Here is a 17575-nt window from a genome sequence, read left to right on the forward strand (position 1 = left end):
AGTTATGACGAACATCTTGTAGCTCAACCTTTATATATATACTTGATTCCAATTTGACTTAGGCACTTGCACAGAGAAAAACATAAAGGTCTTTGAATCTCTTGTATCATCTTGTTTTTCTAAAGTCTGAATATTTTGCAGAGGTGGTTAATATCTTATCAAGATATGCTGTCAACCTGCCAAGACATTTATGGAACTCCATCCCACTGTGTAGGCAAAGTGGAAGAAAAAAAGAACCTGACAGATAATCAATAACCATGGCCGAGTGCCACAGTGTCAGGGGGAACACAGAAGCTGTCTGAGACTCAGGGCCTCACCTGTAAAACACGGGCAATAATCTTCCCTGTTTCGCAAGGTTGTTCTGAGGGTTAAATGAGATGATAATGGGTAATATTTTTGGAATTATTTATTATGTGCCAGAACTAGATCAAGCACTTCATAAGCCTTTCTCTACATACCACGACTATTTCCAGTCTTGGGACAAGGAAACTGAAGCTCAGAGATACTAAGTCACTTGTCCAAGGTCACTCAGCTAAAAGGAAGCTGCCTCCTAACCATGATCACTCTTACTTCTCACTGGAGCTTAAATTAACTGAATCTTCATGGAAAATTCCCATGTTTTCCTGGAGACAGTAGTCAAGTGTACTGACTCAAGCAAAAAAATTCTCCTATGAAGAATATTCTTTAAGTCTGTGAGGCATGCCATTAACTAAATGTAGCTCAAAAAGGAAAGGATGGAGAAAGGACTGCTATTACTGAGCATCGCCGGTGTGGCACTTACATATGTTGGTTAAGGAGGCTCGGCGACCAGCCCATCTAACAGTTCTCTTCCTCCCCATGATCTAGAATCCAAAATTTGCAGATGTCAGTTCTGCTCTTGCGTCCCGCCCCTCTCTGTAGTCTGCTCCTCCAAACAATGGAAGTGAGCCCTGGCTCCTTCAAATAGGGAATTAGGGCAGCCAAATAAGGGTGAGGGTCTTTTGGGAGGTAGGGTGGGTTGTTCTGTTCTTTTTATTTTCTTCCTACCTCCTATTCTAAAGAATAGGAAAGCAGAAGCTTCTTTGGCACAGGTAATAAAAATAAGTCTCATGCTTTGCAAATTTACCGTATAGCAGGCCCTGAACATTTGACATACATATCTCACTTAATTCTACGCTGTGGGGCAGACACTGATACTGTCAGTACTGTAGGAAGGTGTAAGGGTATGTGCTGGGTTTGAACACTAGCTCCACTCCTAAGCCTTCTGTGTCTTCTCCTCTATAAAGTGGGACAATAACCGTAAATATCTCATTGGGTTGTTGTGAGGCTTCAATGAGTTAATAGAAGATAAGCACTCAAACCATTCATTCAAAAACAAATGTTTATTTGCACACTGCCTCTGAGTGCTGCCAAATTTTCTTCCATGGACGTTCAAAGCAGATGTGGAATGGAGCCTGGCCTGCACTTGTCAGCCTGCAGGTCCTCCCTACCCAGCCCGAACAATGCTGTTCAAGCATGCTCCTGACCTCCTTGTCTGGAAAAAAAAAAAAAAAAAAGGTAGGGAGTGATGGATGAATAGAAATTTACTGGGTGAGGGGCTCCTGGGTGGCTCAGTCGGTTAAGCATCTGCCTTCAGCTCAGGTCATGATCCCAGGGTCCTGGGATCGTGTCCCTCATTGAGGTTCCTGCTCAGTGGGGACCCTGCTTCTCTCTCTCTCTACCCCTCACTCATGCTTTCTCTCCCACTCCCACTTTCTCTCTCTCTCAAATAAATAAATAAAATCTTAAAAAAAAAAAAAACTTCGTCATAACAGACTAGAGAAAGCGTCTCCTACTGGCCTTGAAGAAATAAGCTGACTTGTTACAAGAAGACCATGCAGCTGGAAGGCAGACTCTAGATGCTGAAAGTGACCTCAGCTGACAACCAGGTCACTCAAGAAGATGGGGACTTCTGTTCTACAACCACAAGTAACTGAATACTGCCAACAACCTCAGCAGGCTTGGAAGAGGACCCTGAGTGCCAGACGAGAAGGCAGCCTAGCCAACGCCTTGACTTCAGACCCGTGAGACACCAAGCAGAGAACACAGCTAACTTGTGCCCTGACTTCTGACCTACAAAAACTGTGAGATAATATATTTGTGTAGTTTTAAACCATTACATTTTTGGAAATTTATTGTACAACGATAGAAAACTGATATGCTTTCCCACACTGCCAAGTCCATCTCAACCAACAACCATCTTTTGGGTTGATCTGTTTGCAGCTAGATCCTTAGCCATCAGATCTCTGGTGTTTACACATCACAGAGGAAATGTTAAGAAGCATTTGCTTCTTAGTCCTTCCCTCCGCCCTCAATTTCTATGAACAGTTTTTCCAAAGCTTCTCAAAAAGCTCGAAATCATTTTCATCATTCCACATAAATTTAAAAGACCCTATGCATAGCCGACATTTTGAGACAGGTGACAGAACTTTAAAAATATTACTGTCGGAATAACATTCTAATTATCATATTAAACATTTTGTGGTTGCTTCCCTAGCATCCATTTAGATCAAAAGTCCCCAGATATTCCTTTTGGGAACCCACTGCTGCCCCTTTGTGTGGCAGCCATGTGGTTTGGTGGGATTGATGCCTCCCTTCGTGATAGGAATGATACGTTAAGCCAATCAGGGCCTACTATCCTCTTGATCACAAAATATGATTGGCTCAAGATTAGGACCAATGAGATATGAGGCAAGATTGACTAGGAACTTGGGGAAAGAAGCCTCCTTGCTCTTTATGGGTGTTCCTCAAAGAGCATGCTCTTCCTCTGGCTGGTGTGGTGAGGACTTGAGTTCTGAAACTTCCGCAGAGATTGTTGTCACAATAAGGAGTAGCCGAGATGAAGACAAAGGTGGCATATGAAGGAGAGCAGAGCCAAGAGGACCCTAGAGAAATGGAGATGGGCCCTGATGACACAGTGCCCTCTGGATCACACCTTGCCTAAAGTTCACATTGAACTCTGCAGTTATAGGGGCCAATTTATACTCTTTGGGCCTTAGTCCAATTTGGATTAGGTCCTTCTGTGAGGTAAAAAGATCTAGCTGATAAAAAATATGTTCCAAGAAAAATGAACTGAAAAGCTATTAGAATTTAGTAAGACGGCCAAATACTAAATAAGCATAAAAAAAAACAGTAGATTTTTTTGGCACCAGAAAAAAAAAAAAAAAAAAACCTCAAAATATAATGGATCCACCAAAACATACAAATAAAAATGTTCATGGCCACTTTTTTCATAATATCCCTGAACTGAGAACAATCCAAAAGTCCATTAATAGGAGAATGCATAAATTGTGGTTTATTCATAAAATGGAATGCCACACACATGGGTGAATCTTACAGACATTACCTTGAACAAGATCTGACCCCAAATTTTTTTGTATATTATATGATTTATTTATATCAAGTTCAAAATATACATAAAAATTATATATTATTTTATATAATTTATATATAATATTTATAATAAATATATAAATAGCATGTAATGTTTATAAGTATATATATACTATTTCTTTTTAAAGTCCCCCGTTTACCATTTGCAGTAATGGTGGGGGTGTTGAGTTTAGGCAGAGTTGAGGTCATAGCCCTCCTTCAAATCCATGTCCTGCTTTGCCCTAAACCCCTATGACAGGCTGCTTATGCCCTGAGTGACTTTCTAATGAAAGGGGTTCTTTTTGGTTTCGGAGCCCCAGTTCTCAAACTACCAAGTTCAAACACAAGCCACAGGTCAGGTGGGTACCTGACCCAGGCTGGTCTTCAGTCTTGTCCTCTCTTTAGCTAAGCCACATTTTCCCCAAAAGCAACCCACGTGGCTTAATATTTTACCACCGCCCCTAAGGAAATGTTAGCTCCTTAGAACCCCATCTCCACATCAAAAGCAGGTCTTTGCCCATTTGCCTAGGACAAGAACAGACAGTCCTCTGGCCTCTTCTCTGACCTCTCACTGGTAGGCTTGTTTGCTCCCTACCCCTTGAAATGCCCTTCTCCCTTGGGTCCATGGCCATATTTCTCTTGGTTCTCTTCCCGTTCACTGACCAGCTCTCCTCAGTTTCCCTTTCAAGATCCTCCCCTTCTGCTTGACCTCTCAATGATAGAATTTCTCAGGGTGAAGTCATGGGCGTGCTTCCCTCCTACGCACCTCCTCTGAGTATTCGCACTCCTATAACTTCCAAGTCCATCTTTACCCTTATAACTAAATTCAGACCTCATCCAGCATTCAGATTTCCCTACTGGACATTTGCCCTTGGACCAATCTGCCTAAATATACCATGTCCACAGCAAAGCTCTTGTGTTCCCAGTCCACCTGCCCCTTACTAGTTCTTCCCCAAGCCATCCGCCCCCAAATAGCGGCATTATCCATGCCAGTGCTTATGTCAAATACAGGAATTCTCCCATGACTCCTCCCTTCCCTGCACTCTCCAAATCCATTTCAGCACCAGCTCCTGCTTCTCAAAAACTTCTCTCAAATCAACCCATCTGTCCAGTCACACTGCCTGCACCCTAGTCCAGAGCATCGTCATCTCTCCATGAATGGTTTCTCTGGCCAACTTCTTTTTTCCATTCTTGCCTCCCCAAACTTAGGGAAAAGGGTTTTCTAGACCGAGGGAACGGCATATACCAGCGTACGTTCAGGAGACACTCAGGAGGCTGGCACATGAAGGAGCCACAGGAATTGGTTTTGAGCGGCCAGAGCATAGGGTAGGTGAAAGTGAGGGGTAAACAGAGGCTCTGAATGCCACACCAAGCAACTTGAAGATTAACTTGAAAGCAGTGAAAATCCAAGGAAGGATTATAAACCAGAGAGTGCCTTTCCAGATGTATAGTACAGGTAATGGATAAGCCTCTGGCCACAGTGAGATACACTGGAAAGATGCAGAGAACAGGAGAAATACAACCCTACAGAGTTACTGGAATCAACCAGCTATTGGGCGTGTCATGAAAGTTGGTGTTCTGTTCCCGTGGAGGGGAGCCAAAAACATTTCCCTTCTATAAAAGAAGATACGGCAACAGTCGCTTTTTTTTTTTTAAGTACTATGAAGGGGAAAGCATAAGAAATGTTAGCAAATCATTAATTGTACCTTGGAGGAATCAGCTTACATAAGCAAAGAAAGAGAAAAGAGAAAATACATTTGCAAAGAAAGGCTCTATTCTCTGCAGTTGAAAAAAAAAAGTGGGGAAAATGGAGCCCTGAGCTCTTGATTAATAACAGAAAGGGTGGGGGGGAAGTGGAGAGAGAAGAGGAAAAATCCTTTCTATGCTTTTTATCATTTAAAGTGGGGTCTTACAAATATTTGGAAAAATGAACCTCCAGATTTTCAAATACCATTGTGGATTTGGGCAAAGATATAATTTGTTTTCATATTTATACATCAGTCCCCATTGTCCTGTCAGTGGCTGATATGAAGAACATAATTTAACATAATTGGCGTTGTGAAAATGGGATAAATTATTCATCCCAAAAGGACCCCTAGTCTGGATATATTCTCTGTTCACTGGCAAGGCCAGATAATACATGGTGGTTCAGATGGCACAAAGTACAGATCATAAAAATTTAAAATACTACTTCCCGGGATTATCAATAATGAAGAGGTTCCCACATGGAGAGGCCCCAGGATTGGCAAGAACAATAAATAAAAGTGCAGAAGTGCTGACAAGGAGCAAGATTGTATTTTTATGAGCTGGACTTTCACTGGCCAAAAATAGATCTAAGTTGTACCCTGCAGCTCATCCCTGCTGCTAAGAGAGAAGTTCAGAGCAGGATAGGGAATCTGCCAAGCACCTACTATGTGCCAGGCACTGTTCTAGGGGGTCTACTGATGTGTACTCTGTTAATTCTCATAACTCTCCTCACAACCTTCTCTCCAATCTTCATGTATCTCCTTTAAAATCATTATTATTCCCATTTTTCAAATGAGACAATTCAGCCTTAGAGAATTCGTCACTTGCCTATGATCAAATGACTGGTAAGTAGTTGAACTGGTGGTTCAAACTCAAGATTACCCTGCTCTTTCCTATCATTGTTTTAAAATGGGTACCCAGGAGCACTTGGGTGGCTCAGTTGAGTAAGCATCTGACTCTTGATTTCTGCTTAGGTCATGATCTGAAGGTCCTGGGATCCAACCCTGAGTTGGGCTCTGTGCTAAGCAGGGAGTCTGCTTGAGATTCTCTCCCTCTGCCCCTCCTCTCTCTCTCTCTGCCTCCCCAAAATAAATAAAATCTTTAAAAAATTTAAAATAAAATATAATGGGTACCCACTACCACTATGCCAAAAGCTTTACATCTTATATCATAGGAAACCCTCTCTATCACTCTGAAGTAAGAATGATTATCCCCATTCTACAGATGAGGAACCTGAGTCTTGGAGAGCAGAAATGACCTCATAACCTCACAGGGCACTAAGAAGTAGAACCAAAGCTTGAATCTAAGCTTTTGGCTCAAATCCAAGTGCCACCCACTAGGAAGGTCACCATTCAAGAACTCTAACTCTGATCTTGTGGCACCTGGTACACACGAAGGGAATCCATACATACTGTTGAATGAATGAATCCCATCTGTAAAGAGACAAGGTGAAATTGACCAGATGGGGCCTGAATACTTAGTTGGGAACTTTCTCCCATTTCCCTTGCTCACCTCTCAACCCATACTCCATCTTTTTGGGTTTGAGTCTACTCTGTTTCTCTGGGCCCTCAAAGCTTGGTAAGGGCCCAGAACACAGGGTAAAATGTCAGTGCTCAGAGGACATTAATGGTAGTGTTGTCCAACCCCATCAACTCACAGATGGGGAGATGGAAGCCCAGAGAGGGGAAGGTATTTGCTACGGGTCACACAGCAAGACTGGGTCAGAAGCGGGACTCTAGTAAGGGCCTGCTCACTCCCAGTCTAGGGCTCTTTCCATGGGATCAGGTCTCTTTTCCTTGCTGGGCTTTTACTTTTTCAGAGGCAGAATGGAAGGTGGGCCAGTATGGCCTCAAATGCACTGGCCATCCCACTAAGCCTATGACTGTCCAGCCCCCCGGCAGTACGTAGCATGCGGGGAGATGAGGGACTCTCCATATGGTCCTCTCTGGGGTTTGGGGTGTGGGGAGGGCTCCAGCTCCTGTTCTGAGTGGAAACTAGCCGCCTGGGCTGGAATCTTTGTAGCAGAGACCCGCAGATCTGCCCCTGGGCCTGTCTTCTGTGGTCCAGAGGCCCAGCCCACTTCACTGCTCAGCACTCCTTGAGGCCTGGGGCCAGCCCTGTGCTCTCCACAAACAGATGAGAATGGTAATAAGCAACAACAGTAATAACAACAGCCTCACACTAGCATCTACTCTGTGCTGGGCACTGGGGTGAACACTCGACATGCATTTTCTCATTTCACCCCTAAAACAGTTGTTACAGGAAGAGATTATCGTCCTCATTTTACCAGCGAGGAAACAGAGGGACAGAGTGGTTAATAAACCTGCCCAGGGTCACACAGCAAGTAGGTGGTAGAGTTAGGGTTCAAATTCAAATTGCACTGCTGTAATGCCTTCCTCTACGTGCAGGGATGCCGGCTTGCTCCATGTGTAAGTGTGAGCAAGTCACTTCCGTGCTCCAAGACTGTCTCACCATCTGTGAGAATGGGGGTGATTTTTTTAGTAGAAAATTTGATAGATGCTCATGATAAAAATAAAGCTTGAAAAATATGGAATGAAAGTCTTCAAACAGTCCACCCTCCAACCCCTATCCCTACTCCCTCAACATATAATGGTTTCTTGTGCGTCTGTCCAGAATTGTTTTATGAATGATAAGAACAAAACATACACACAGATGTGTTTCCACAAATGAGATGACTCCGTGCCATGCTCTTTAAAGCTATTCCAACTGAGCGGTGTGTCTGTGGTTCCTCCCACATTAGCACAAGCAAGAATGCTTCGTTCTCCTAGCAACCACTCAGTATTCCACATCCATGCGCTAGGGTTCATCTAACCGGCCCAGTCGCATGGAACATTCCAGTTGTTCATAGGTTTTCTTTATGCATAAGCCTTTGCATACTTGAAAGAATATACCCATAAGGTAACTTCCTACCAGTAGGAAGCATACCAATCGAATGGTACGCATAGTTTAAATTTTATAAACAATGTCAAAACACCCTCTGCAAAACATTGCACCAAATTATATAACTGACCAGAGCGTATGGAGATCTGCTTCGCCTCAGTACTAGCAACACTGGGCTTTATCAAATGCTGTGGGATCAGGGGTTTTTTGTTTTGTTTTTGCCAATCTAATAGGTGAAAAATTATATTTTGTTTAAAATTATATTTTTAAAATTATAAAAATTTTAAATATGCTGAGTGGTCATTTTTATATCTATTTACTGGAAATGCCTGGTCAGAGCCTTTGCCCCGATTCATGGTGATTTATAAAGCTGTGTCTTGAGAGTGTCTGAAGAGCGAAACGAGGGGGCTCTGTGAATCTCAAATGTGCAGAGATGTGCATTTCTGCTGCTCCCTAGGGAATGGCTGACGGTTCTCTGATCCTGTGCTTCAGGGAGAAAAAGAACGCTCTTTTTAAAGCCACGAGAGAAGCCAAGAAGGCTCGCGGGACTCAGTGACAGGAGAGGCATCTCCTTTGGCCACATCTGTCCAGGTCCACCCTGTCGGATCCCCTGTACCTTCACCTTGGAAACCCCATTCATATCATGTTTCATTTTTACAGTCATCTTTCAAAAATGTGAACTGCAAGACCCATATTCTGGATGTCCAGTGGAAGATAGGAAACTATATCAATAAAGCACCATTTGTGTGCCATTAGACAATTTTCATGCTTTTTCCTCACAATAACCCTGGTAGATAGATATTATGCTCATTTTGCAGTTGGAAAAAAAAGTCCAGAGAGGCTAAGCGACTTGCCTAAAGCCCCACAGTAAGGAAATAGCTTAGCTGAGATCTGAACCCAGACCTCAAGGATGGCAAAGCTCATGTGGTTTACCCTGCAAAATACCAAGTGTATCAAACCTCAATACTGGATCTACAAATGTCTGCATTCTTTTCCTCCCACAAGCAAGTAAGCCAACCTCATCCAGGACATGTAAAGACTTAGGAATTAGTAGAAAGGAAAGGAACATTTTCCCAGAGCTTGGTTGCTGGCTTGCCAAATACATGATTCATCTGGGGATTTGCCAAGGTGGGGCTGTGCCCGTTTGTGGCTTACTTTCTGCAGACCTGCCACCCACTAGTTGGCATCTCCCAGCACACCTGTGTGCTGATCTTGGCTGCACTGTTTTCTTTTGGGTATCCTAGGATAGCATTTCACCTCTCTGAGTCTGTTTCTGCATCTGTAAAACGGCAATAATGGTTGCAACCTCCCAGATAGGTTGTGGGGGATATCCAGATTAACTGTGCTCACTTAGACACACCAAAGGCAACGAGGCCCCATGGGCATGTCCCAAAATTTGCTGTCTGCAGATTGATGTTTCAGCTTCTCAAGAGCTTGCGCTCACAGGCTGGAAAAGTCGCCCAACTGCTTACATTCAAGTCTATTCCCACATGTGTCAAGTGGAGAAACTAAGCCCAGCTTTAGGCTATGGAAGGGACAGGGGTCCTCGCTCAGCCAGTACTTCCCACTGCCCATTGCATGCCAGGATTCATGATGAGGCCGAGCCAGGGCCCTCCGGCCTAGTGGGCAAATCTCCTCAGTGCCCACCAGACACAAAGTCAGCCTAAATCCACCCACCTCCCCATTCTCACTGCCACTGCCCTAGTGCCACCTCCCACCTCCTTCATGAACACAGCAGTGGCCTTCTAGCTGACCTCCTGCCTTGCACTCTTTCTCTACTTCTACCACTCATGGTGGGCATGCTGCAGGGAACCAGTCACCTCTGTCTTGGGGAAACAACTCTGGTGCTGCAAGGGGGATACGTTGGAAGGAATGAGGAAGAGGAGACCCATCATGAGTCCCTCATCCCTAGGGTGGCCCACAGCAGCCAGAGGAATCTTCCTTAAATAGAAATCTGATCCCATTACTCTCCTGCTTTAAACCCCTCCAAAAAAATACACTGAGCCCCCCATGAACTGGTACCCACCTCCCCTCATCTCCCAAATGTCTCCCCCTCATCAGTGTGTCCAGCCCACCTACTTTCCTGCCTATCCCTCCGACTCCCTCAATACCTGTCCACATACTAGACCCACTGCCCCTACTCCTTTGACCACCCAACCTCCAGGTCTCAGGCGGGCCTCCTTCCTCAGGAGGACCTCCCCGACCAGCCTCTATCACAGTTCGGTCTCTCAAGTCTTATCCTCTCTCACATCACAGCTCTGTATTGTTTCCTTAAGAGCCCATTTTCAGCTTGTGTCTCTGTGCATCTGTTTGTATGATGGCTTGTTTGAAGTCCCTCTTCCCCACTGGACTGGAAGCTCCGTGAAAGCAGTGGCTAGGCCTGGTTTTTATGGCTGGATATGCATAGCCTGGCACAGTGCCTGGCACAGAGAAGTGCCCAAAAAGATGTGTTGGGTGAGTGAGTGAGTAGATACCTTCCATGGTGATAAGTAAAATCATAGCTATAATGATGGGTGGCTAGGGAAGGAACCCAGGAGAGCTGCCATCTGAGCTGGGTTTAGGAAGATGAGTACTGGCTTAACAGACAGGCAAGAGGTGATAAGGACATTCTGGGCATAAGGAATGGCATGTGCAAGAGAAGGGAGCATGAACCACCCTGGAAACTGTGGAAAACTCTAAGGCAGGGTTTCTCAACCTTGGCACTGTTAACATTTGGGGCCGGATAATTCTTTCAGTTTTGGTGGGAGGGTACATTCTATGCACTGTAGGATACTTAGCGGCATTCCTGGCCTCTACTCACTAGATGCCAATAGTGTTCCCTCCCCTAAAGTTTTCACTACCAAAAATGTCTCCAGACATTGTCAAATGTCCCCTTGGGGGGAAAAAATCACCCTCCACTGCTCTTGATATGTCTGACATGTTGGTGTTCAAGGTACAAAGTGGGAATGGTGAGAATGGAAGCCAGTAGGGCAAATAAGGATTTGCCAAGGTAAAGATTTGAGACTGTAGCCTGTGACTATGATTGAAAGGGGTTTCCATGGGAGAAGCACCTGGTCCCAACTCTGGGAGGCTCCCTCAGGTGCAGTGTGGAGGATTTGATTAGAGTGCTAGACAAGGTGGGAAGCTAGCCCATCTCCTCTCCTGAGGCAGGCATGAATCCCTCCAGTACTGGGCAGGGAGGAAGCATTGGAGGCTGGGATTTTCTCTCTGGAGGATCACACCCAGCCCCCAGCAGCTGGTCCAGGGAGCCCACGGAGGAGCATGGCCATGGATGAGGGATGTTGAGTTTGAGGAAGCACTCTCTGGAGGTGGAATACTTCTTGTTATTGACAAGCACAGTGAAGAGGGAAATATTGGGGTTTCAGGTGCACTGGGATTCCAACCCCAGCTCTCCCACTCCATCTGTGAGGCTTGGGCAAGCCACTCTATTGATGTGAGCTTAATTTCCCCATCAGTGAATTGGGTGCACTAAAACCCCCCTCACAGGGCCATTGGGAAGATTAACTGAAACAACAGATATGAATGCCTTTGTGGCCCATTCCCAGCCCAGTGCAAAGGCTTCAGACCTGCTCATTTCTCCATTTGGCCTCCGAAAGCTTTTCCCCCTGAAACTCATAGACTCCATACTATAGTACATTTAGTGAACAAATCTAAAGATGATTATCAGTATCACACGCCAAGCACGCTCCGTATTTTACATTTTCAAAAAAAATATGATTTAACATTGGTGTCAAATATACTTCTTTGTGATGAACGTTTTGGCTTCAAACACTCACCATCTGACTGGAACCTAACCAAAGCGCTGACAACTGTGTCAGGACTCACCTCACCTTCCCTACAGTCCCGTGACCTGAGTCCCAATATCATTATCCCCACTTTACAATGAGGAGGCTGAGGCAGTCTAGGAAGCTTGCTTCAAGTCATCAGCCAAAGTAAAACAGTAAAAGGTAGGGCAGAGATGTGAACCCTCCTAGAGCGGTAGCTTCAGAGTCTGTGCTGCTAAATAAGTATTTGGAGGACCCATTTGGCTTCTCAAGTGGAATTCACTTCTAACACATCTGTTCTGATGTCAGGAAAACTTGTTTACTCTTGTAAATATTATAAAATCAAAATTCTAGCACAGAATACCACTACTAGAGTTTCTGACTCAGAGAAGAGTAGACAGAGGCCTGAGTGAGGAGAAACAAGTTACACAAATCACACTGTGGGTTGCAACTGAGTTTGAACAAAAGCCCAAGTCTGTGGACTCCCAGGCCAGCTGGCTCCTTGTTCCCGCTGAAGTGAAGTTTCTGGAACAACACTGCCTAGGTTCTGGGTTCTCTAGACATCGCCAGGATGCTTGTTAACTATGTGCTTTGGGAAGTTACTTTATCACTCCATGCCTGAGTTTTGTCATCATCAAAAATTGGATTAAAATAGCAATTCCTTTATTGGGTCCTATTAACTATTTACAGCTAAAAGAAAAGTGTGTGTGTGTGCGTGCGCGCGCACCACATGTACGTATGATTTAGAACAGAATCTAGTATTTAGGAAGCACTTGAAAATGATCATTATTATTCTTTTACAGTTACTTTTGTGCCAGAAACTTTACATATGAGGCCATATCTAACTTTGTTCTGACCACTGTGAGTAGGGGTGATCCTCCCTGTTTCACAAAGGAGGAAATGGTGGTGCCTGGTAGGAAGACTTGGTCATGAACATCAGAAGAGTCTGTAATGTGCCCCTGTGAGGATGTGTCCCAGTAGGGATTTGCATCTTTCGGGATGCATTGCTTTCCCTTTCCATGCGTGCAAGTCCCCAGTGTATTTGTCCTTCAGGCTTTGGGACAGCCTTTTGGTTCATCTGGACTGGGCACTCAATGGTTATTGTGTCTTTTCCTTTCTAAAGAAGAGAAGGAAGCCCTTGAAGGCAAAAGGGTGGGATGGGAAGAGTAAGGGGAAACAGAGGCCATGGTATGTCCGGATGATTTGCGATGTGTCTAGGGATGGGGGGAGGGATGATCTCACCACAATCCCTTTTCCTTGTGCACCTTTTAGGGACATGCAGATCTTCCAGGTTGTAGCTGTTGGCAGAAGGGTAAAGAATCTTCCTAAAACCTCAGGAAAATATCCCCTTGCTCCTCTCCAATTTCCATTATATCCGGGTTCAAATTCCAGCATTGCCAGGTACTCCTTCTCTAAGCTTGGATAACTAACCAAATTTCTTTGATCCTTCACCTTTTCACCTATAAATTTGAGTGCATAATCCCTGACTCCCATGGGGAAACGTGCATCTAACGCAGCGGTTCTCAACTTTGGCTGCATGCGTGAGTCACCTGGGGAGATTTAATTAATACTGATGCCTGGATCTCACCCCCAGAGGTTCTGACATAATTGTTCTGGGGTGTAGCCTAGATATCAGGATTTTCAAAGCCTCCCCTAGGTGATTCTAATATGCAGCCCAAAACTGAGAGCCTCTGTTATCCATGCAGCAGATACCTAATTAATACTGTTCTTTTACATTTCTTTAGTGTTAAGTGCCTGTTCACATTTTATTTTTAAAAGCCTTATCAGTCTCACAGGATGGCTCAAGGATTCTTTATTTCTGCCACCCCCATGCACATTCTCATACTGACAACCTCTGCACTTTCAAAACAGATGACTCAACCCCCAGCCAATCAGCCAGGTCCTTTATCTAGCTTTGGCTCCTCTTCTGTTCATTGGCTAGAGCCAATTGGTTAAGACACACAATGCCCTCCTGGAGATGCCAATGAGAAAAATCAAACAGATGGAATGATCCATTGTTTGCTCTTCAGCCAGGGAACTCCATCATTTACCTCCAAATCTATCTCTTACGGTGTGCAAAAGCTTATATTATAAAACCCCAAGTTCTCTCAACTGGATCTTAAACAATAACGTTTCTCCCAGCTCTGCCCATGGGATAACTTTTGTATTGTTGCCCACCTTTGTATAAATGCCCACCTCCATTCTTCATGGACTACTCCCATGTCAGGAGATGTGCCATCAGCCAGTCATTCATTTCCAGCCACGCCTCCCCAAAGACACTCTACTCTAGTCATGCTATTTCTCAAAAGCTTTCCATGCTTTGCATATGTCTTAAATGTCTTTTCCTCCTATGGTCTATCTGGAAGGTTTTCACTCACCTTTACAAGCCAAATTCAAATGTTCTCCTCTGCAGTTTACCTGATCTGTTCTTCCAGTCCCTTCCCACCCCAAGAGAATTTAATTGTTTCCACCCCTGTGCTCTCATAATCTGTGAAATTCTCAGGTATAACATTTACCCTGATGTATTATATTAAGCATTACACTAGATAGGGATTTTGTGATTTGCCTTTTCATAACCAACTTGTAGCACAAGGATAGGGCCTTAGCAGGTGCAAACTAAATGCTTGTTGGACTGCATCCAATATCTCTGTCCTCAAATCTATACCAGTGAATTTTTGAAACACCTCCCCCCCAATAATCAAGACAATTTTCTCCATCACCATCCACAAGCTTATTAGTATTCATCTGCTATGATAAAACTTTAAAAAAGAAAGATTAATTTTCTTGCCCATATATGTATATGTGAACAAAAAATGAGTAAACACTTACCATAAACCTGAAATAACACAAGAGATGTCATGTCTCTGGAAGACTACATTTTATAAGAAAGGGGATATATTTGGCGGAGGGAATGAAAGGGTTTGGAGAGGTGGAATTTTTACTGCTTTATTTCCTGAGATGGGGGGAGCATGAGGGACTGATGGGGAGAAGAGCAACTGCTTTACCTTTTCCGGAGCAGGCAGCTGTAAGTGGTTAACCTCCAAGGGAGTTATGAGAGGGACGGTCTGGAAGCCATCCTCAACCGAAGGCGGCTTGGTTCCCTTCTCACTGGGGTTACTGTTCAGCTTCACCATCCTTACGCCTTTCTTCCCAGACCTAAGGCAAGCAGTGGGGTTCTGGTTACAGTGGGAGGTGAAGCAGGGTAAGAGAGGGCTGACGACAGAGAAAACAGCAGTGTCCTCAACGGGTCCACTTGGTTTTCAGTGTAGAAATCAGTCATCTATATATTTTCTGCTAGATTTCATGACATGATTCTCATTATCCAGCAAAACTTCTTTAATCATCAAAATATGCCACCTGCCTATGGAGTTCAACAGCCCTCAAATTCAGGAAAACTCAAGGAAATCCCAGACTTACACCAACAATATACAAGCTTTAAAAAAAATCCAAGATACTAGAGCTAATACAGTCATATAATTTCAGTGAAAAGCTTATTTTTACCAAAAAAATAAATCCTATTATTCTGGGTCAACCTGCAGTATGATAAATTTCACCTTACCACCACACCTTACCACCTTGCTATTTTATGATGTTGGCTTTTCTTCAGCAATCTCCTTAAACCACAATAAATACATTCAGTGTCTCTATGTGTACTGTACCCTTTCACATGATATGTAGATTGTACAAGAGATACAATTTCCTAAAACAAAACAAAAAAAAAGGCTGGCTTGAACCTGATCCTGTTATTCAGCCATGGAATGCCTCCATTTCCTCAATAGCGAAGGGCCATTTTTTTTTCTTCCATGGAAAGTTAGCAACCCCCATATTGCAAGATTGCCAACTAAATAAACAAATCACATTTATTTCTCTCAAGCTCCCTTGGAAGTCAAACGATGCTCCCACCCCACCCCTAGAAGCCCAGACAACTGGATTTCTCTTGTCAATCCTGCTGATGGAACATTATTAGACAAAATAGGATTGTTGTGGAGATGAAAGGATGATAAAGGGTCGGAGGATATTGAGGAGTGGTTATAACAAAAACAAATGCCTACTTACTGTGATGCACTCTTGGGGGGTCAGAGCAGATTCAAGCCAATTTGAAGAGGAGGAGGACGGCCAGGAGTCCTCCCTCCTCAGCCCGAGCTTGTGGTGCTGAAAAGACAGCGCCTTGCCTGTGTCTGGATTGGGAGTTTCTGAGAGCGAGGCGCGAGCAAGGGGAAGAGCTCCTGGCAGCTGCCTGCCTGCTCCCTCGCTCGCGCCCCCTCCCACCGGGGAACGGGCTCCCACACCATCTGTCATCTGGCACCACCTGCTGTTTCTCATGCATGGCCACAACCAGGGCATGGGACAAAATGGTTTCAAGAAAGTGGGAGGGATTCTGGCCATAATAATAATAATAATAACCGTATAATAAGCAATCCTTGAGTCTTTAGAAAAACAGAAGAGACATATTCATTAGGAGAAAGGATCACTTTTTAAAATCTTCCAGAGCAATATTATGAAACCCAGAATGGTTCAGGACCTGCGCTGTGCTCTGACCTGTTGTAAGGAGTGAAGGGAAACCTATATTTATTATTTCCCATGCAGTGGGCACTTTTCCAGTTTCTTTCAGACTATTTTCCTCATTTGCAAAATGTGATGGGATTAGTGTGAGGTGGGAATGTGATCACAACAGGAAAGCAGCTCAGAGCAGGGCACACTATTCTCACAATGCCGCTGGAATCACACAGGTCAGGTAGAGCACCGGGAGCTGGACCTTGAGCCCTGATCCATGGCCACTGATGTTTGCATGCAGTCCACAACTTTGTATAGCTTCCAAGTTGGTGTCTGGAATCAGAGAAGGTGAAGTCCTGGTATCAGCTCTATGAAGTTCTGACTGTGGAGATCTTGGACATTTTGTGTTCCCTCCCCAAGCCTCCATTTCTTTATCTATGATGTGGGAATAATAATACCTCCCTTGCAGGGTGGTTGTGAGTAAGATGAGACTGTGCTCAAGGATACCTCTTCTAGCTCAGGGACAAGGTTCCGAATGGCTGAATTATTTCATCTCTGGAGATTGCTCTTACACTCTTAGAATCCTCTGAGATTAAGACTATTGCCACAAGTTTCTCCTCGCTGTGGTTCAAATCACTGTTGGTCACTTATCCCCAGCTGCAGTGCTATTTATGATGCACATCATGAGGTCGAGTGGTTTGGCATTAGTAATAGCATCCCCTTTCACTTTCAAAAATATCCTGGTTCCCATGATAAATTGTTTGGCCACCTTAATTAGTGCTCACATGATGAGCATACACTCTATCACCTAAAAGGCCAGGAGAAAACATGCTTATTATCGGTATTGTTCAGTAATGAAATGGACATGTGTGTGCATGTGTGCATGTGTATGTGTAAAGAGAGATGTTTCTGAGACAGTAAAGTCTATAACATATCAGAGCTGCACAGGGTACTGTTACTAGAAGTATGCATATATATGAGAGGAAGTTACTTTAATATTAATTTCTCACTCTCTCCTTTCCAAAGACCAGGATGACTTTCAGGTGCAAGCATCGTCTAAGGAAAACACAATGTAGACATCCACATGGAGTCACTTGTGAACACTTGTGTCTGATCCAATTATTGTTGTCTCCAAAGGAAAAAAAAAAAGTCCCTTTGACACAGCTTATGATTGATTCACAAGCAGAAGTCACACCTTTAATAACTCCAAGCCAGAGGTCCTGACAGTTTAGTAAAAGGTCCAGGAGAAGCACCTGTCTCATGGCAATGGGAAATCCAGG

At 44.1% G+C, this 17575-nt stretch overlaps 1 protein-coding gene across 1 annotated transcript in view; it reads right to left on the reverse strand.

Moving 5' to 3' along the window:
* Nucleotides 1–16014, reverse strand: part of NSG2 (neuronal vesicle trafficking associated 2) — a 54974-nt gene extending 38960 nt beyond the window's left edge. Inside the window, exons 1-2 of the mRNA XM_027605710.1 lie at nt 15858–16014; nt 14807–14957 (exon numbers count right to left, since the gene is read on the reverse strand). Of these exons, the coding sequence (XP_027461511.1) occupies nt 14807–14935 (129 nt within the window). The 5' untranslated portion in view covers nt 14936–14957; nt 15858–16014. The remainder of the gene's footprint in view (nt 1–14806; nt 14958–15857) is intronic.
* Nucleotides 16015–17575: the final 1561 nt, after the last annotated feature.

This window comes from Zalophus californianus, chromosome 5 (genome assembly GCF_009762305.2).
Source record: "Zalophus californianus isolate mZalCal1 chromosome 5, mZalCal1.pri.v2, whole genome shotgun sequence".
NCBI lineage: Eukaryota > Metazoa > Chordata > Mammalia > Carnivora > Otariidae > Zalophus > Zalophus californianus.